This window comes from Prunus mume, linkage group LG6 (genome assembly GCF_029339155.1).
Source record: "Prunus mume cultivar Tortuosa linkage group LG6, ASM2933915v1, whole genome shotgun sequence".
Taxonomy (NCBI): Eukaryota; Viridiplantae; Streptophyta; class Magnoliopsida; order Rosales; family Rosaceae; genus Prunus; species Prunus mume.
In genome coordinates this window covers 10948789-10970713 of record NC_142703.1, presented here as the reverse complement: position 1 = coordinate 10970713, position 21925 = coordinate 10948789, and the positions used below count along the sequence as shown (strand labels likewise).

At 37.4% G+C, this 21925-nt stretch overlaps 2 protein-coding genes and 2 pseudogenes across 3 annotated transcripts; 3 read left to right on the top strand and 1 right to left on the bottom strand.

Moving 5' to 3' along the window:
- Positions 1-1894: 1894 nt before the first annotated feature.
- Positions 1895-4079, bottom strand: LOC103334264 (dimethylnonatriene synthase-like; annotated as a pseudogene). Its single transcript, XR_016127855.1, has 2 exons — positions 3040-4079; positions 1895-2592 (listed from the first exon to the last, which is right to left on the bottom strand). The product of XR_016127855.1 is annotated as a dimethylnonatriene synthase-like (transcript).
- A 2108-nt stretch (positions 4080-6187) lies between these two features.
- LOC103334528 (vinorine hydroxylase pseudogene) lies at positions 6188-7889 on the top strand (annotated as a pseudogene).
- A 6953-nt stretch (positions 7890-14842) lies between these two features.
- On the top strand, positions 14843-17113 carry LOC103334266 (cytochrome P450 CYP82J17-like). The gene is made up of 2 exons (XM_008237208.3): positions 14843-15867; positions 16419-17113. Exons 1-2 carry the CDS (start codon positions 14944-14946, stop codon positions 17046-17048), a joined length of 1554 nt encoding a protein of 517 aa, XP_008235430.2. The 5' UTR covers positions 14843-14943; the 3' UTR covers positions 17049-17113.
- Positions 17114-19012: 1899 nt separating this feature from the next.
- Positions 19013-21311, top strand: LOC103334267 (cytochrome P450 CYP82J17-like). The gene is made up of 2 exons (XM_008237209.3): positions 19013-20059; positions 20611-21311. The coding sequence occupies exons 1-2, from the start codon at positions 19136-19138 to the stop codon at positions 21238-21240; spliced, it is 1554 nt and encodes a 517-aa protein (XP_008235431.2). The 5' UTR covers positions 19013-19135; the 3' UTR covers positions 21241-21311.
- The last annotated feature ends 614 nt before the right edge of the window (positions 21312-21925 follow it).

Genomic DNA, 21925 nt, shown 5'->3' with positions numbered 1-21925 from the left:
GAAAAGTTTACCAAAAGGAAAATGGGAGAAATAGAAGGATGTGGCTCGAAATTGCAGAGATTTCAAAGGTGACAGATAAAGCTTGCTCTCCAGATGTGTCTTATGTGTTGGGTAGGAGGTGACCCATTTTTATAGCCACTGGAAGCTCCTCTTTTCCAAGAAACTCTAATGGTTTCTATCCAATTTGGCTAAGCTTTTCCCTTCCTTTCTCCTCTCTCCCCTTGACTTATCCTATTTTGGGGAAATCATCTCTGCCTAATAGCACAAAAACATGGATTTTTGGGAGCTCTAAGCCTTTCCCACATTGTTTCAGTGGGAGACTTCTATTTTCAGCCATCTCATTTCCTTCTCTGCTTCCTTCTTCTATGGCTAGATCTGGTGTGGGGAAAGAAATAGGTATGTACTCTGGTTTGAAGGGTGTTTTACTCAAGTATCCCTTGATTTTTCTGATGGCTTACGTTGAGATTCGTTCCCCCCATGTGCTAGAGCCTCCCAATAGCTTACACACATGGATATTTTGGCTTTCATCATGGCTTTTGTTTTCAGCTAGGATGCTAGAGATTTGAAGATATTTTCTTAGGTTGCTTGGGCCTTCTAGGACAATAAGTTGGTTTATCAAGTAAATGGGCTAACTTTATCAATTGGTGGGCTATTTTGGCTGAAATGATGGGCTACTTTGGTTGAAATGATGGGCTACTTTGGTTGAAATGATGGGCTAGTTTCTCATCTACGCTCACCCACATGTTTGGCCAAGAAATGGGCTTAAGTTGGCCCAAGCAAGGACTTATTTCTACCATCAATGAGCCTCATGACAATTCATTACTATCCATACCACAACCCACTCAAGCAAGCCCATGCATTTGAGTGGTTTGGGCCCACTTAGGCTTGTAGTATGGTTAGGGTAAGAAATAATGATTTCTCGCTTGGCGTGCCATGCTTTTATCATGATGTTGACGGGGTAATTAGCATGGGCTCGTAGAGCTGGTGTATTTTATGATCTTTATCTCAATCTTTAGCATGGCGGATTATTTATTTGGCATGGACTCGTGGACTGTGACTCGTGCATGGTAGACTCTCGTGTGCTCTAAATTGGATCTTTTCTTAATAAGGTGTCGTATTGGGCGGGAATTTATTCTGACCCAACCATGAATTTTTTGGGCCACAACAAAATTTTGACATCCAATTCAAAATTGGGTTTTATTTAAATGTAATAAAATAAGTGGGTTATTGTCTAGAGCATTTTAGTTGTATGGATCTATTTTGGTTAGACCCAATAAACTATCGTCTGTATTTTGTTGTCATAAACAAGTTTTATTAAGAAGCACAAAAGACAGCAAAACAAAATTGAGGCCACCACAAGAAACCAATGGCCGAGCCATGCAAAAAACCCACTACATAGATAAAGTTCACTACAAACATAAAGCCCACAATAAAAAATTCCATAACTTATCAACTGTTTGTGCAGGTATGGATAAAATAAGGGATAGTCTGAATTTGGGTTCGTATATTTGTTTCTTAGTAAAATTGTAGTAATAGTATCTCAAATAAGACCATATTTTTCGTTCCTAAAGTCCAAAAATTATTATGATCGTCCTTCAATTAGATCTATCGTTACATCACTCGTCATTTCTATCAATTCTGATTGTTTTTCCATCAAAATTAAAGATAAATTAGAAAATACATATCAAAATTTATTAGATAAATAGACTCATTCATAAAAATATAAAACCAGTCTCCCCAATCTCCCCACCCACACCCAGGAACTGAACTAAGCACTGCCATTACCCCTACCCCTACCCCTCCCTCAGATAAAGACCTCTCTCTCAATTTCCTGCAAGTACATAACCAAATGCCAAGTCATAGAAGCTCCAGAACGCAAGAACAACCACAATATACCATCAACAAAATCTACTTTTCTTTAATCAACACAGAGAGTCATTGAAGCTGCCAACTTCTTCAAATACATTATTTATAGAGGTGAAGAGGAAGGCGTGGAGATAGCAAAGCCTCCAGCGGATTTGCTTTGGGTAGGGCAAGCCCCAGCCCTTCACGCATGTCCACTGCCTCCTCACCAACCTCTACTCATATCAAAACCTTGAACCAAACGAGCCAGAATTAATTGGACCACTTGCAGCCCCAAAACCATGCCAGGGCACGACCTCCTGCCCGAGCCGAACGGAATATACTCAAAATTATTCTGATCTTTGAATTCCACATCAGCACGGGTGGTCATGAACCTCTCGGGTTGGAATTCACCTGGGTTGGCCCATATGCGTGGGTCCCGCTGCAGTTTCCAAATGTTGACTAGTACACGGGTGCCCTTGGGCACGTGGTAGCCTGCCAGGTGGCAATTCTCGTGGCTTCACGCAGGCCTGCGAGGGGGCCAGGTGGGTATATGCGTAGGGTTTCTTTGAGAATGGCTTGGAGGTATTTGAGGTTTGGGAGGTCTGATTCTTGTACCCATCTGTCTCTTCCTACGTGGATGTCCAGTTCTTGTTGGACAGCTTTTAGGGTTGTTGGGTTGTTCAGTAGTAGGGAGAGTGCCCATGTTAGAGTGACAGATGTGCTTTCTGTGCCAGTTAGGATTAGAACCTGCCAAAAGCAATTAAGGAAAATAATAAATATTTGTATAATAATTAAAAGACCCCTTTCTGATAATAATATTATGTGTGGAAGCTATTGGTGAGGCCAATCGGAGGGAGCCGCATGTAAATTTGAGACATTCTGATCAGGGGCGGAGCCAAAATTCAATGTCTAGGGGACTATAAGCTGAAATTTGATCATTGTTCCTATTATCTCCTTCTATTTACTATACACATACGCCTCCTTCTGTCCTTGATTTAGGTATGTGTAATATTATAAGTAATATGTGAACTGGGTCTAGGATTCACCATTCAGATATTGAGTTCAAAGATATTAAGATTTGTACACTTTCATTTTATAATTTGGGTAAAATTATATTTGGGTAAATTCGTAATTTGACAGCTCGATGTGTTTGTTGTTGAATAGCTTTATATTGTTACGCTAAATTAAACTTACCAGTGCTGTTGCTTTGATGACATCATCACGGCTATGGCCAAAAATTACATCATCCTCCTCTTGAAAGCTGGACATCATCACATCCATCAAATCACTTTCAACCCTATCAATCTTGCATTGAGGCCTTGATCTCTGGCGATGCTCTTCAAGCCATTTCCCAAGCACACAGTCAAGTTCCTTAAAACACCTTTTCATGGAACCCACATGCCCAAACAAGATGTCCAACCACTCAAGCCATGGCATAGCATCTGACCAAACAAAAACGCCAAGCAGATACAAAGCATCCTTCACAGCCTTTTCAAAACACCAAGCATCACTGTTTTTCTCATTATATTGCTCAGCTGTGAATCTCTTCCCAGCAATCAGCCTCACATTTATGTTGAACGTTAAGAACTCAATTAACTCACTCAAATGCACTGGTGTGGTTCTCGAGCCATTCTTCGTGCAAAGTGAGAGCAGATTTTTGACGAACAAGTCAACCTCTGAGGTCCTAACGTGGCTCAGCATTTCGACTCTTTTGGTTGAGAGGAGCTCCAGCGTGGCCAACTTGCGGACGTGGCGCCAATAGGGCCCGTAAGGGGCTATTGCAAAAGCGGCATTGTCGTAGCCCAAGTACTTGCCTCCTGCCATGCTTGGTCGTGTGGCAAACACTCTATCGTTTGTTGTGAGGCATTCTTTGACTGTCTCCCAAGCACTGAGGACCAGCACTTGGTGCTGGCCAAGCTTGAGGGAGAAGAGTGGTCCATGGTCATCGGCCATGGCTCCCAAGGTTATGGCGACTGGGTCTTTGCCACGTAGCAGAGGGAGGTGACCTATGAAGGGCCATGCTCCAGAAGGTTGGGGGACTAATTTGGTCGTCACGGTCGTCTTTGTGCTGGTGATCTTCTTCTTAGTGTGAGCTGTGATTCTCAAGGCAATGTAGAGAAGAAGCAAAGATAAAATTATTCCAAGAATTTGGATTGGGGAAATTGTAAAATCCATGGTGGTGGTGGGATAGGGAGAGAGAGAGTGTGTGTGTGTGTTACAAATGGGAATATAATTGCGTGTAGGATATAATTCATTTTGTATATGTATCTATAGAGGTTAAGTCTTGAGTTGCTTTTCATATTGTTAAAACATGAAGTCAAGTCAGCCATCATCGTTGAAGACAATACTCACAGGAACATGTTCCCTTTTGTAGTCCCCATGCATTGATTGATCAATGTTTTCTATTTTCTATCCTTTCATTCACATTAATTAAATCCATATTGGGTACGTACTGAGATACACATTGGTTGGAGTTTGTACCCTACTTATATGTCGGTCATGTTTACTATTTTGAAGCGTCAAGTTAGCTAGCTAACACTATGTTAAAGGTTCTTTTGTACTAGCTAGCAACAGCGTTGTTTCGTCCTCAGGAAAACCCTTGAGTGGTGCTAGTGCTTTAAATGATTGGACCCAGTACAGAGCATGATGCTGAGAAATTTGTAGTCCATTAGGGCATTGTTGAGTTGTGAAAAAAAAAGGAAGAAGACAAACTTTCCTTCATATCCATTTCCCGGCCGATAATCAATTATCCAATATAACAATTGCCTTCTTCGGACTTTTTTTGGTTGCGAAAATTACGGAGAAAAACACATCAAACACAGAAAATAACATTGTACGATCGATCATGATTCTTGTCCTAGGGTGAAACATGTTCTACAAAGTGTCCTTTCGATGTAAAGCCTGGTTGAAAAATATCAGGCCTGTGAAAACACATGGGCGAGATTTCGTTGCCAGTTGAAAAATACCAGCCACAAGCCGAAATGTAATCTAATTATCTATATAGCATACTGATAGTGATACTTTGATGGGTTATATTAGTCCATTGGGTGGGGACCTGGGTCGAGAACGTTTTCCACGTATCGCTGGCTTTATTTATGTTCGTTCACATGAATAATAATGTGAAACTTTGTATACCAATCAAACTGTGCCAACGGGCTGTATCAATCTGAACCAAAAGGAGATTGACTTGTAAATCAATGGTTTCAAATTTTTTTTTGGATGAAAACGAAAGTGAAAAGTTGTGTAATAAGAACAATTATTAATACAATTTGGCCATTAATTAATCTTGTAACAGTCAAATATTAAAAGAATAATGCTACTCTTACCACACTTATATACCACATTATCATACCACCTTATGTGGCATATGAGGTGGACAACACATCAATTAAAATTAATTTAAAGTTTTCTTATCTTTTATGATTTATTGACACTTTTTAATTGATGTGATTGTCCACTTCATCTGCCACATAAGGTGGTATGAAAATGTGGGATATAAATGTGGTAAGTGTAGCATTACTCATATTAAAATCACAAACCCCATAAATACGTAATTGAAAATAAATAATTAAACTAGATGTAACCTAAAAATAAACGTAAAAAAATATGTTGACGCAGAAAAATGGTTTTGTCCTTTTCCCGTGTAACTTTGTGATTTTGTTACCTTCGGTATGCTATGACTTCGGTAGTAGTTACACCTGTAAGATAGCAAACGCTCGGTAAGTCCTAGGTACCGGTGTGATACCGGCCGAAGGCTCTCCGATGCTTAAGTAAGTACGGATTTAGTAAGTTTGAACTACAGATCAATAGGCAGTATGCCGTTAGTTCTGATTGATTACCTCCAAGCTGAGATGGTCGCCCTCTTTTATAGGCCTTGGGAGGTATGCATTTTACTTAGAGTTTCGATGTGGGACTCTGGACATTGATTGTGTGACTGCCACGTGATCCGGACGCCAAGGTTGCCCTAATAGAGCGATCGGTAGGTAAGATGCCGAAGCTGGATGCCGAAGGCTCCCATAACTCCAGCTTGGTCCACGTGTCAAATGTTTATTGGCTGTTCATTTTGGTATAAACAAAATACATATCAAATTAGAACTAATTTTAATTTAAAATCACAAAACACAAAGTTGTGCTAACCGAATTCACCAGTTGCAAGCAGGGATCGTATGAGTTGAAGATTATAATTCTAACCAAACTCAAAGTTCATACTCAAAATTTTCAACTCACATGCATTGGAAAGTTCGAAATCAAACATCACCATAAACCAACCATGAAATCACTGGAAGTTCAATTTTGATGTACAAAATATTGAGCAAATTGTCACCATAGCCAGCCGGCCCTAATGGATTTTCTTTCTCATCTACTAGCAATTGCAGGGTTTTTATTAGTCTTGGTTCTTTATCTATGGAGGGTGATAATCTAAAGCCACAAAATCAAGGGCACTTTGGCCCCAGAACCATCGGGTGCTTTGCCATTTATAGGTCACCTCCATAAACTAGGTGGCCAAATCCCAGTTTTCAGAACCCTAGCAGCCTTGGCGGACAAGTATGGTCCAATATTTACCCTAAGGCATGGCATGAACCGTGCACTTGTGGTCAGCAACTACGAGGCAGTCAAAGATTGCTTCACGAAAAACAACAGAGTTTTCGCCACAAGACCAAGGTCAACGCAAGGCAAGTACCTTGGCTACAACCATGCAGCGTTTGGGTTCTCACCATATGGCCCATATTGGCGTGACATGAGAAAAATGGTCGTGGTTGAATTGCTCTCTAGGCGTAGGCTTGAGACGTTAAAACATGTCCATTCTTCTGAGGTTGATGCCTTTGTTAAAGGGTTGCATGCCCTTTGCAATAGAGAAGGGCATAATGGTCTTTGTCCGACCAACATGGTGATCAGTGATTGGATACAACACCTAACTTTGAATGTGATGACTAGAATGATTGATGGGAAGAGGTATTTTGATAGTGGTAGAGAGGGAGGAGAAGGAGAGGAACAAAATATTGGGAAAATTGTGAAGGAGTTTATGGTTGCTGGGAACCCAGTTGCTGCTGATGTGATTAGGTTTCCAGATTGGATTGATTTCAAGGGGGAAGTTAAAGAGATGAAGCGCGCATTGTGAAGGAATTAGACTCTTTGATGGGAAGTTGGGTTGAAGAACATTATGTAAAGAAGGAGACTAACTCAAGTCACAAGCATGACTTCATTGATGTCATGCTTTCTGTGATTGATGAGGACAATTCCAAGCTTGGCTATACCCGTGAAACTATCATCCAGGCAACATGAATGGTATGTCGTTTTAAGTTCTCTAGTTAAAATGAAAATGAGAGAAAAAAAAAAACTTTTAGTGGCACAAGTTTGCCATGCCCTACAATTTTAACCCTATTTGCATGTGTGTGAAGACCCACACGTAACTTGAGTTGAACAAATAGTCGAACATGTGGTTTTTTGAATCAAAAAATGATTAAAGAGTTAGAATTATTTAACTTTTGGTTTGATAGTCACAAAAGTTTATTACTTGTTAAAAGGTGTCATTTGGTCTAATTTCGCTTTAGTGGACCTTATATAAGTTGTAGCAGAACTTTGTAATTCTTTGGATACTACTAGCTCAAACTACCCATAAGAGAGCAAGAAAGCAGGACAATCTTCTAGTACCCTTTAAAACTTGACCCAAGAAAAAGAATGCAAAAGTTCCGCAATGTAAAGAAAAAGAAATTAACCCCAAATTACGGTCATAGGGCACTCAATTGCTTGTGAACTTGTGGAAATTGCATAGAGACCCAACTGTGTGGCCAGATCCTGAAGTGTTTTGCCCGGATAGATTTCTCACAAGACATGTGGACATTGATGCCTCTGGTCAACATTTTGAGTTTATTCCATTTGGGTCTGGTAGAAGGTCTTGTCCAGGTGTCACATTTGGATTGCAAGCCACCGACTTGACACTTGGAGGCTTCCTTCAAGGGTTTGAATTGGCAACACCTTTGGACATGCCTGTGGACTTGACTCAAGAACTAGCCACTACTAGGAGTGGGCATAAAAACCGATAAATCGAATGAACCAACAAACCAAACTAAATCGAAAAAGGAGGTTTTTTTTTACCAAATCGAAAAAGTCAACGCTAGACCTGACCCGAACCGTTGACTTCGGTTCAGGCTTCGGGTCTAAAAAATTTTAAACCGGTGGACCTGAACCGAACCACATAATATTTAATTATATATGCATTTTCCATGTGTCATTGTCTGATTAGCTTAAATAAGAGTTTATGCGGAGTCTGCTTGCACTGGATCATTACCCTCACAAAGTAACCTAACTTAACTCGTTCACTCTCATTCGTCTCTCTCTCTTTCAGCCCTAACTCACACTCGCCGCCTCTCTCTCGAACTCACTGCTCCTGTCGTCCTCACCAAATCGACGACAATGGCTACCGCTACGGCGTCGTCGTTGTCATCGTCGCTCTCTCTATCTCTTGTCTCACTCACCCCCTCTACCTCTCTCTCTCACCTCACCCTCTCCTCTCTCGCGCTCTGCACCTTTCTTTCTGACAAGGAGGAACCATAAGCACCTTGACAGCAATCCCCATAGTGAAGACTCAGATTGAGCTTTGGTCCGATGCGAGTAAGTAATCTGATGGCTTTCAGTTCTTTTGCTTTCAGTTTCGTCAATTCTTCAATATTTTCAATGTAGTTTGATGGCTATCTGTGATTTGCTCACTAATCTGAAATTTCAGTTTAGCTTGAAGTATTTGACAAAAGTGAAGATAATTGCTTGGTGATATCTTCACTTTTATCTTCAATATTCTTCACTTTGAGTACCCATTGGTTGATCTGTAGGGAAAAATAAAAAAAATGGCATCTTTTTATTTTAACTTTAAAAAAGTATGGATATTTGACAAAAGTGAAGATTACTGCTCGTGGGACTGATATTTGATGCGTGCCTTTTAAAACACTATATAAACCCTACGCTATTTCTAATTTTTCTTCAATCCAAATCAATGGTATGTTGTTTTTAACTTTATATGTGCGTCTTTGTGGTAAGGACTTGGATAAAAGTCTGTTGTGACTACAATGTGGTGGTGATTATGGATGAATCTGACTCAGTGCTAGCAGTGGTGAGTTCTGAAAATTTCCTTGGTTGATGTTCATGATATATTGGTTCTGAAATATGTTTGATGTTAATGAGATTTTGGTTCTGACATTTTTGTGTGGTTATAGATAAACCTGCTGCTGTTTCGGTGGGATTGATATTTGATGCTTCATTTTGTATTTGGTTGATTAAATATTGATGGAAACAAAAAGTTAACATCTTGAAGTATTGGGGTTGGGGGAAATTAAGGCATTCCCAACTATTTGGTTTGCCTTGGCTGAAATAGATTTCTTAAGAAAACGAAACAACAGAGCTTATAAGATGTTTTGAATGATAACTGATTGAGGAGTGTTTTGATCTGTGTATTTGAGTTGATTGAGGTGCTATAACTTGTTTTGATATGTTTAAATGATTTGAGACAAAAACTGCAAACACTTTTCTTTTTTTTGGGTGAAATTAACTATCGAGTTGGGAGTATGATTATGGTTGTTTGGTGAGTGATTTTGACTGATACAAGTGTTTTTTTTTTTTTTTGCAGCTCCCTTAACTGATACAATCATACAAGTGAATGTGTTTGGTATTTAAAATCTAATTAGGTGTTTTACTTGTATTTTTTTTTTATGGGTTGTAAAATATAATTTGGTGCTTTACTTGTATTTTTTGTCATGGCTTGGGATGTAACTTGTAAGAAACAACTAATTTGATAGTTGGATGATGCTTGTGATTGTGATTTAGTTTAGAAACTTTAAAAAAACAGGTTATAGTTGAATTGAATTTACATGATTTGGGTAAGGAAAAATGAAATAGGCTTTAAGGGATGGCCTGTTTGAAAATTTGGCATTGTGAAAAAAAACTAACAAAATTGGGCTTTTGAATAAATAAACTAATTAGGTTTTGGCAATTTTACCTATAAAAAAAAAGATTTTGGTCCAAAAAAAGTGAGTTGGGCTTAAAAAACTAGTGTTGGGCTAAAGCCCAAAATCAACAAATAAGCCAGAACCGAACCGGAGCCTATCGGGTCGGCCCATTTTCGATTTTAAGTTTGGACCTGACCCAACCCGAGAACCAATATCCTACTCGGTTCGGCTCATCAGGTCACTCAAAATTGGACCCGACCCAAACCGTGCCCAGGCCTAGCCACTACTTTGCCAAAGGCAACTTCACTAGAAATTAACATAACCCCAAGGTTGCCCTTTCAACTCTATCAAGGATAGGTTGTGAATTGTATTTTAAGTCCTTAAAATATTAAATGGTTAATTTCAGTTTAGTATCATGAATTCTCATTCTTAAGCCATGTTTGTCCTTACACTCTCAATTTTAACAATAAAATCCTATGTTTGTAAATTTTTTGAAATGTGGCTTTGCCGTTAGAAGAACTGTTAAAGAATATTTTAAGTGATGACGTGGCATATATGGGTACCACTTTTTTAAACTTAAATTGATTATAATATTAATAAACATTAAAAAAAACTAACTAAAATTAAGAAAAATATTTATCTATATATATAAAGCAAAAGATAGAGAATGGTGAAACATTCAAAATACCAGAAAATGCACTTGGTTAATGCACACATTAAAAATTGAAATTATTAATTAAATGAGGATAATATGGTAAATTCACACCTTTTCATATTAAAAAATTAAAATTAAAAGAAAAATCAAATAATAGATCCTATTTTTATGAAACACAACTATCCATTATCTTTTTTTAATTCTAAAATAAATTTAAATTTTTTTAAAAAAAGCTTCTCGTAGGGGCAGAAGCAGGTGGTATCACATATTTGTTATGTTCCTTTTGTTGTTCGATGAATTTGGGTTTTCTACACGGCGATCATAGTTGGTGTAATTTTTGACTGTTTATTTCTCTTTAGAATGATTTCAATTAATTTGGGTCTTCTTCATTTTGCTTCCTTGATCTAGTGGTTTCGCACAGAGGAATGATATTCTCATCCTCTCATATCATTATTTAGGTATGCATCATACACCTATAAGCAGAGGGATTCCGGATCCTCTTCTTGGATTTTCTCTATCATAATTTGCTTGACTTTTGCTCTTCACGTGCCCTCTCATTTAAATTTAATCCAAGGGGTTTCAGAGTTGACACATCACTAATTTTTTATTAGAAGAAAAAAACAACAATTTGCTTAAAACTTAAATAAACAAGTAATTAAAACTAAAACTAAAATCAAAACCCTAAACCAGGTAACGTTACCTATCTTCTGCAGCCTCTCTTCTGTTTTCTTCTTCATATTTTGTTCTTTTCATTTTTCGCTTTTCAATGTCTTCTTTCTGCCCAATAACTTATTCTACCCCTTCGATATATATATATATATATATATATATATTTCTTTTATACATTAAATTAATTCCCTAAAGTAGTTGTAAGATTGGATTTTGAGGATTGGCAAGAATTGATTATGATATTGGATGAAAAGAGACAGTGATGAAGTGGTTGTAAGATCGGACTTTTCTTCCTCTTGTTACTGAGAGACTTGGTTGTTTCCCAAAACCTTAGTCAATGTAGAAACATTAACCATTCCAATATATCCTTGAATTTGAGTGGCTAGTGGCCCAACATGTCATCTTTCCTTGTCCATCACACTACAGCTTTTACCACCAACAAACCATAAATTAATTGGAAGTTCACTTTTGTCACCATAGCCAGCCATCCCTCATGGATTTTCTTTCTCATCCGCTAGCAATTGCAGGTCTTCTGGTCTTGGTCCCAATCTTAGACATAGTCTTATAAAGAAAGAGTGTTGTTATTCCACTCCCCCTATCCTATTTTCTCACTCACCTTATCTTCACACCCACTATTTAAATTTTTTAAAAATACAATCTTATCTTTTCACCCACTATTATTCCTAAAATACCCTTGACACCTGGACATTCACTTAACACTTTTAACCTTAACTTAACACCATTGAGTCCAAAAAATTAAAAAATAAATGAAAACAAAAAATTATTAGAAAATGAAAAGTTTTAGCAGCCACCCGCTGGCACCATCCACCAAACCTAACAAGAACCACGTACCTTCCACTGCCAGCCAAGCCGCCGTTGCCTGCTCTTCCTCCTCCTCAGTTGTATTAAACAAAAGCTTCGAAACTACTTCAAACCCTCTGTCAAACCTTTGTTATGACCCACTAAGTCCACCTAAATCCCAATTTATCCTTCATCTCCTTTCTTTATATCAATCAACCCACGAATAAATAAACAAGGATTTAAAAGGTTTGTATCTGGGGTTCTCTCTGAGTTTCTGTTTTAGTAGTTCAACATTTTGCCTAAGCCTCAATGACAAATCAACCTCCTAGTGTGATGGTTGCCTATGAACTGACTAGACACACAAGGCTAGAAGAACACAACCTGCGTGCATCAAATGGTAAAAGAATGGTCTGGCTTATTTGTTAGAAATATAGTCATCTAATACACAATTGGTCGCGTGGGTAGTCTGCTCGCCTTTTCCTTCTCAAGTTGCCCAGTTGGAAGAGGGATGTGGCTGGCGATGAGGTGAGGATGGGAGGTTGGTTGTCGTAGGGTCGAGTGGGTAGTCTCGTGATTGTTTGCTGGGGTTTCTTTTTTCTTTCTAAATTTTTTTAAACTTTTATTTTGAATTAACAATGTTAACTTAGAGTAAATTGGTGTCCAAGTGTCAACAAATTAGCTAAGGAATTGAAGTCTAGAATAAGTGGGTTGCGTGATCTGAAAAGTCATTTTACACATGGGTAAATTTGTCTTTAAAATTTTGAAGATAAGGTGGGTGGGGAAATAAGACAGGTAGATGGAAATAACAGCACTCTAAAGAAACCCTATACTATTATAAACACACCAAAAAAAAACTCAAAAATTGACAGCTATCAATTTTTTTAATTTAATAGCTGTTTTTTAGTTTATTTGTGTGTGTTAAATACCTATATTGCCCTTGTATTATGAATTTGAGATAGAAAAATCAGATCTGTCCAGATCTGCCAAAAAGACATATCTGCACAAATCTGCCAAAAAACCAAATCAAATTTATTTTCTCCTTTCTTGGTGGTGCTTTCTCTAGTGTTGGAGCAAGAGGAGCTTCCATTGAAGCTCAGTCTTAGGTCCAATTATATTCTTCATCTTTAATCTACAATTTTCAATATTTCACATTCGATTTCTTGTTATAAAATCGTTCTTCTATTGATTTTTTTTTTCTTCAGATTGTTCAAGACCTCGAATGAACCTTGATCAAATGCTCTTAGCTCTACTCGTCATCTTCAAGCTCTACTCCTCTTCCCCACATCATCGTCTTCGTTGTCGTCATCATTGTCGTCGTCGTTGTTTGGTTTGGACTTGAGATTTTTGATATTTTGCTTCAATTTTGTGTTTCTCTTCGGATTTTAGTTGATTTTCAAAATGTATTTTAAGATTTGATGATCGATTTATCTTTTATTACTATTTTAGTTATGGATCTTATTTTTGTTTAACAATGTACTTCTATGACAGAGTATTAACAATGTACTTCTATTACAGAGTATTAACAACGTACTTTTATGACATAATAATATTAACAATTTGGACTCAACTTGTTTTGTGTTGGTATGATTTGTTCTTTCTTCATCTTTTCTTTGTTGGATATGTATTAGAAATAGCAACATGACAAGCATTAATCAACATGATAGTGAACTAGTAGTGTTATTACCCTAGATTGGAACATTACAGCGTAGACACGCATTAGAAATATGATGTTATGTGAAAGTAGCAGTGTTATTACCCTAGATTGGAATATTACAGGGGTAGACATGCATTAGAAATAGGATGTCATAGAAAACTAGCAGTGTTATTACCCTAGACTGGAACATTACAAGGGGCAGACATGCATTAGAAATAGGATTTCATAAAAAACTAGCAATATTATTACCTCAGACTGGAACATTACAACCATTAATCAACATGACAGTAAACTAGCAATGTTATTACCATAGATTGGAACATTACAAAGGAATACATGCATTAGAAATAGGATGTCATAGGAAATTAGAAGTGTTATTATCCTAGACTGGAACATTGCATGGGTACACATACATTAGAAATAGGATGTCATAGAAAGATAGCAGTGTTATTACCCTATACTGGAACATTATAGTCATTAATCAATATGACAGCAAACTAGCAGTATTATTACCCTAGACCAGAACATTACAACCATTAATCAATATGACAGTAAATGTATAGAATATTACAGTCATTAATCAACATGACACATTAATGAAGCTATGGTTTTCAAGATGTTTTGTTTATAATGAATTGTTTGGGTTTTTTTATAAAATTGGGCTGGGTTTGTCTTGGGTGCTATTTAAATTTTGTGTTGGACTTCTTTTTTAAGTTGATCAATGGCAATCACGTAATTTATAGAAACTTAAACACCAATTTCTTATGTAGTAAATGAGTTTTGGGTGTGTTTCTAAAGTGAATTCTATGTGAGGTTTTTTTATAATTTCAACCCCATTTTGGATATACTAATGAAGCTCCCTTTAAAAAAGTGGATCCCATATATACTACGTCATCACTTAATTAATTTTTTAACAGTCCTTCTAACGGAAGAGCCACATTACAAAAAAATTACAAATATTGGGTACTTTATTGTTAAAATTAAGAATGTGGGGACAAACATGCCTTAAGAGTGAGAGTTTAGGATACCAAACTGAAATTAATCCAAAATTAAATATAAGCCATTTTTCAATGATATGAGTTGAATATTATAATTGTATCCAGGTACTCAAATCTTGCAAGCAAAAGAAAGAATTAACAACATTATCCAACTCAAATTTTTCAACCCATGTGCATTGGAAGGTCGTCCTTGGTGAAAACCAATTATCATTCCCAAAACCTTAGTCAATGAAGAAACATTAACCATTCAAATATATCCTTGAATTTGAGTGGCTAGTGGCCCAACATGTCATCTTTCCTTGTCCATCACACTACAGCTTTTACCACCAACAAACCATAAATTAATTGGAAGTTCACTTTTGTCACCATAGCCAGCCATCCCTCATGGATTTTCTTTCTCATCCGCTAGCAATTGCAGGTCTTTTGGTCTTGGTTCTGTATCTATGGAGGCTGAGGATCCAGAGCCACAAAATCAAGGGCATGTTGGCCCCACAACCATCAGGTGCCTTGCCAATCATAGGCCACCTCCACAAGCTACGTGGCCCAGTTTTCAAAACCTTAGCAGCCATGGCTGACAAGTATGGCCCTATCTTCACCATATGGCTTGGCAAGCACCCTGTACTTGTGATCAGCAACTATGATGCAGTCAAGCAATGCTTCACCAAAAACGACACAGTTTTTGCAACTAGACCAAGGTCCACAACAGGCAAGTACCTTGGCTACAACTATGCAGGATTTGGGTTCTCACCATATGGCACATACTGGCGTGACATGAGAAAAATGGTCATGGTTGAGTTGCTCTCTAGCCGCAGGCTTGAGACTTTAAAACATGTCCAAATTTCTGAGGTTGATGCTTTCATTAAAGGGTTGTTTTTGCTCTGCAAAACTGAAGGGCACAATGGTCTAAATCCAACCAAGGTCGTGATCAGTGATTGGATTGAGCGCCTAACTTTGAATGTAATTACTAGAATGATTGCTGGGAAGAGATATTTTGATAGCTCAGATGAGGGAGACGAGCAAAGGTTTGGGAAAATTCTGAAGGAGTTTATGTATGTGTCAGGAAAGCCAGTTGCTTCTGATGTAATTGGTTTTCCAAGTTGGATTGATTTTAAGGGGCAAATTAAAGCTATGAAGCGTATTATGAAGGAGTTAGATTCTTTCATGGGAAATTTGGTTGAAGAACATTATGCAAAGAAAGAGACTAACTCAAGGGAGGAGCATGACTTCATTGATGTCATGATATCTGTGATTGAGGACAATTCCACGCTTGGCTATACGCGTGAAACGATCATCAAGGCAACATCATTGGTATGTTTATATGCCTAATCATATGAAAAAAAACCACAATTACTCATGATTTTTAACATATGTGGTGGTAAATCTGTTAATGTTTCTCATTGTTTTTTCAGTGAAGTTTTCGTCTTTTTTATTTTCAAGTGATTGATAGCTCAAAACTACCCAAAACAGAGCAAGAAACTATTTTTTATAAGAAAAAGGAATGTAAAAGTTCATCAAAGTAAAGAAAAGCTAGACTATCTTTTAAAAGTATACAAAAGTTTCCAACTTGTTGAATTTTTTGTTAAATTCAGAAAGACGGGCCAACGATCCAATACTAACATCACCGACATTGTCCCCAACTTAACCACCAACAAAGTCCAACATATGGGAGATTTTATCACAAAAGGCCTCGGTGATATTAGTAGTGGAACCATTCATTGTATCTTGTATTTTATTTAGTCAAGTTTCCGATGGAGGACTTATATTCTTCAACATTTTTTAGGGTCAGGGGCTGTATATTTTGCAAATTGCAACACTCTAGATTGTTTGTTGTTCACAATTTTCAACTTTTCATGTTGCAGAATCTTATTCTAGCTGGTTCAGAAACCACAGCAATCAGCTTGATATGGATCCTCTCTTTACTGTTAAATAATAGGCATGTTTTGAAGCTTGCCCAAGAAGAGCTAGACCTCAAAGTTGGCAGGGACAGATGGATTGAAGACACTGATATCGAAAACCTACCTTACCTCCAAGCCATTGTCAAAGAAACACTGCGCCTCTACCCACCAGCCCCACTCTCAGTGCCTCATGAAGCAATGCAAGACTGTCAAGTTTGTGGCTTTCACATCCAAAAAGGCACCCGTTTGTTTGTGAATCTGTGGAAATTGCATAGAGACCCAAGTTTGTGGCCAGACCCTGAAGTGTTCTGCCCGGAGAGATTTCTCACAACCCATGTAGGAATTGATGCCTCTGGTCAACATTTTGAGTTCATCCCATTTGGGTCTGGAAGAAGGTCTTGTCCAGGTGCCACATTTGCATTGCAAGTTACCCATTTGACACTTGGACGCTTGCTTCAAGGGTTTGAATTGGCAACACCTATGGACATGCCTGTGGACTTGACTGAAGGGCTAGGCATTACCATGCCAAAGTCAACTTCCCTTGAAGTTATCTTAACCCCAAGGTTGCCCTTTGAATCCTATGAAGATAGGTAGTGAATTGCATTTGGTACTTCCCTCTAGTTTATGAGATGAGGAAATAAAGTAATGGTCTTTCCTTCTTTTTCTTTTATTAATGAGAGGTAAGTGAAGATTTGAATATTTTATACATAAATACATGCATCACTAGTAATTTATGAATAAAGAAACACCACCACCCACCACTCCTAGTTAGTGGCTGATCAACTATACAACCAGCTCTCACTTGGGAAAATATGATTAATTGCACCAGCTGCACAAGCTGCCCCAAACCAACTACCTATTGTGCTGCCACTGCTACTTATTGTAATTAATACAGAGCTTGATTAGCAGGCCTTCCCTTTGTATGAATTCTGCTGTAATATTCATAGAATTAATGAACTATTGAAACCAGAAAACCTCTCTTCTTACGCTCTATTTGGAAAAACTTGGGTTCGATATTTTCGATACATTAGCTATTGCGAAGGCAATGGAGCTGGTGGTATCACACATTTGTTATGTTTCTTTTGCTGTTCGATGAATTTGGGTTTTCTGCATTTTGGTTGGGGAGATGGCGATCGTGGTTGGTGTAAGACTTTTTATTTCTCTTTAGAATGACTTCAATTAATTTGGGTCTTCTTCGTTTTGCGTCCTTGATCCAGTGGTTTCGCAAAGAGGAATGATATTCTCATCCTCTCATACCATTGTTTAGTTATGCATCATACACCTATGAGCAGAGAGATTCGGGATCCTCTACTTGGATTTTTAATGCCATGATTTGCTTGACTTTTGCTCTCCTATGTGCCACCTCATTTAAATTTCATCCAAGCGATTTGAGAGTTGACAAATCACTAACTTTCTATTAGAAGAAAAAAAAACAACAATTTGCTTAAAACTTAAATAAAAAAGTAATTAAAAAAAAAATCTATAACGTTACCCATCTTCTGCAGCCTCCCTTCTGTTTTCTTCTTCATATTTTTTTCTTTTCATTTTTTGCTTTTCAATGTCTTCTTTCTGCCCAATAACTTATTCTACCCCTTCGATTAAACTAATTCCCTAAAGTAGTTGTAAGATTGGATTTTGAGGATTGGCAAGAATTGATTATGATATTGGATGAAAAGAGACAGTGATGAGGTGGTGTTTACATAGGGACGATTCCCTCTGGTTGTAAGATTGGACTTTTCTTCCTCTTGATACTGAGAGATTTGGTTGGTTCCCTCTGGTTATTCTTATCTCCTCTTGTCGTTTGCTTGATGCGTTTGTTCTTGTTGGTGGTTGTATTGTCTTTGTCTTTCAATCAAGTTTCTTGTGAGCCCTGAAAGACAAGGAAGTTGCAGGCTTGACGTTGAACTCGTAGAGTTAGTAATCACTGTTGGACTATTAAGGAGTGTGAAATATTGTTGAGACAATTATTTTTGTTCTTTTTTCTAATGTATGTGTCAACTTTCAAGCTTTTGAATGAAATTTAAATGAGGTGGCATGTGGAGAGTAAAAGCAAAGCATATCATGACAAAATTCAAGTCAATGATCCAGATCCATGTGTGTTGTGAGAGAAGGGGTTTGATATTTTTTACAATAATCGTTTTAGTTGTTTTTTAATCTTTTTTTTAAAAAAAAAAATTGGTTTTAATGTTTTTTAATATTTTAATCAATTTAATTTTAAAAAGTGGGTCTCATATATATCACATCATCACTTAATTAATTCTTACATTACAAAAAATTTACAAAAATAAGGTGTTTTATTGTTAAAATTGAGAGTTTAGGATATCAAACTAAAATTAACCCGATATTAAATATATGCCATTTTTTAATGATATGAGTTGCATATTATAATTGTATCCAGGTACTCAAATCTTGCAAGCAGAAGAAAGAATTAACAACATTATCCAACTCAAATTTTTCAACCCACGTGCATTGGAAGGTCGTACGTCCTTGGTGAAAACCAAATATCAATTCCAAAACCTTAGTCAATGAAGAAGCATTAACCATTCAAATATATCCTTGAATTTGAGTGGCTAGTGGCCCAACATGTCATCTTTCCTTGTCCATGAGAACACAGCTTTTACCACCAACAAACCATAGATTAATTGGAAGTTCACTTTTGTCACCATAGCCAGCCATCCCTCATGGATTTTCTTTCTCATCCGCTAGCAATTGCAGGTCTTTTGGTCTTGGTTCTGTATCTATGGAGGCTGAGGATCCAGAGCCACAAAATCAAGGGCATGTTGGCCCCACAACCATCAGGTGCCTTGCCAATCATAGGCCACCTCCACAAGCTACGTGGCCCAGTTTTCAAAACCTTAGCAGCCATGGCTGACAAGTATGGCCCTATCTTCACCATATGGCTTGGCAAGCACCCTGTACTTGTGATCAGCAACTATGATGCAGTCAAGCAATGCTTCACCAAAAACGACACAGTTTTTGCAACTAGACCAAGGTCCTCACACGGCAAGTACCTTGGCTACAACTATGCAGGATTTGGGTTCTCACCATATGGCCCATACTGGCGTGACATGAGAAAAATGGTCATGGTTGAGTTGCTCTCTAGCCGCAGGCTTCAGAATTTAAAACATGTCCAAATTTCTGAGGTTGATGCTTTCATTAAAGGGTTGTTTTTGCTTTGCAAAACAGAAGAGCACAACGGTCTAAATCCAACCAAGGTCGTGATCAGTGATTGGATTGAGCACTTAACTTTGAATGTAATTACTAGAATGATTGCTGGGAAAAGATATTTTGATAGCTCATATGAGGGAGACGAGCAAAGGTTTGGGAAAATTGTGAAGGAGTTTATGTATGTGTCAGGAAATCCAGTTGCTTCTGATGTGATTGGTTTTCCAAGTTGGATTGATTTTAAGGGGCAAATTAAAGCTATGAAGCGTATTATGAAGGAGTTAGATTCTGTCATGGGAAGTTGGGTAGAAGAACATTATGCAAAGAAACAGACTGACTCAAGGGACGAGCATGACTTCATTGATGTCATGATATCTGTGATTGAGGACAATTCCACGCTTGGCTATACGCGTGAAACGATCATCAAGGCAACATCATTGGTATGTTTATATGCCTAATCATATGAAAAAAACCACAGTTACTCGTGATTTTTAACATCTGTGGTGGTAAATCTATTAATGTTTCTCATTGTTTTTTCAGTAAAATTTTCGTCTTTTTTATTTTCAAGTGATTGATAGCTCAAAACTACCCAAAACAGAGCAATAAACTATTTTTTATAAGAAAAAGGAATGTAAAAGTTCATCAAATTAAAGAACAGCTAGACTATCTTTTAAAAGTACACAAAAGTTTCCAACTTGTTGAATTTTTTGTTAAATTCAGAAAGACGGGTCAACGGTCCACTACTAACAACACCGGTATTGTCCCCAACTTAATCACTTACAAAGTCCAGTAGGTGTGAAGTTTTATCACTAAAGGCCTCAGTGATATTAGTAGTGGAACCATTCATTATATCTTATATTTTATTTAGTCAAGTTTCTGATATGAAACTTATATTCTTCAACATTTTTTTGGGTCAAGGGCTGTATATTTTTGCAAATTGCAACACTCTAGATTGTTTGTTGTTCACAATTTTCAACTTTTCATGTTGCAGAATCTTATTCTAGCTGGTTCAGAAACCACAGCAATCAACTTGATATGGATCCTCTCTTTACTGTTAAACAATAGGCATGTTTTGAAGCTTGCCCAAGAAGAGCTAGACCTCAAAGTTGGCAGGGACAGATGGATTGAAGACACTGATATCGAAAACCTACCTTACCTCCAAGCCATTGTCAAAGAAACACTGCGCCTCTACCCACCAGGCCCACTCTCAGTGCCTCATGAAGCAATGCAAGACTGTCAAGTTTGTGGCTTTGACATCCCAAAAGGCACCCGTTTGTTTGTGAATCTGTGGAAATTGCATAGAGACCCAAGTTTGTGGCCAGACCCTGAAATGTTCTGCCCGGAGAGATTTCTCACAACCCATGTAGGAATTGATGCCTCTGGTAAACATTTTGAGTTTATCCCATTTGGGTCTGGAAGAAGGTCTTGTCCAGGTGCCACATTTGCATTGCAAGTTACCCATTTGACACTTGGACGCTTGCTTCAAGGGTTTGAATTGGCAACACCTTTGGACATGCCTGTGGACTTGACTGAAGGGCTAGGCATTACCATGCCAAAGGCAACTTCCCTTGAAGTTATCTTAACCCCAAGGTTGCCCTTTGAATTTTATGAAGATAGGTAGTGAATTGCCCTAGTTTATGAGATGAGGAAATAAAGTAATGGTTTTTCCTTTTTTTCCTTTTTATTTGAGAGGATACAACTATTCTTTCAGGACTCAAAATTTTTTTTCCTCCAACCTTGTAGAATTTTGAGAACTTTATTAAATTGTTTAAGAATGATTAACCCCTAAATAAATTTTCTTGGTTTCAACACTCGTGTGAATTGCATTTGGTAATTCAACTCTTCATTGAATTATGTTTGCTAAGTATTTTTAAATAAATGACAGTTTATTTTGCCGTTGAGATTGAGATGAGGAAATAAAGTAATGAAAATAAAATAAAAAACAGTGACAAAATTTTCAGACTGAATTCTTTTTTACCTTTTTATTAATGAGAGGTAAGTGAGGATTTGAATATTTATACATAAATACATGCATCACTAGTAATTTATGAATATCTATTATTCTTAAGGAACAAAATGCTTCTTATCAATTGATATATGCGTGGAACAATCCAAATTCCATTTGCAATAATGTCAAAATTAATCCAAAATTTGATTGAACATATAAAAGAGATACCCAACAACAACAAGAAGCAAAATAGCCATATAAAAAGATGAAAAGTCACGCTAATATACCTACGATGTTTTGACTTTGGACGCTAAGATGCCCCCACCAAACTTAACATTTTAACATATTTTTTAGGAGT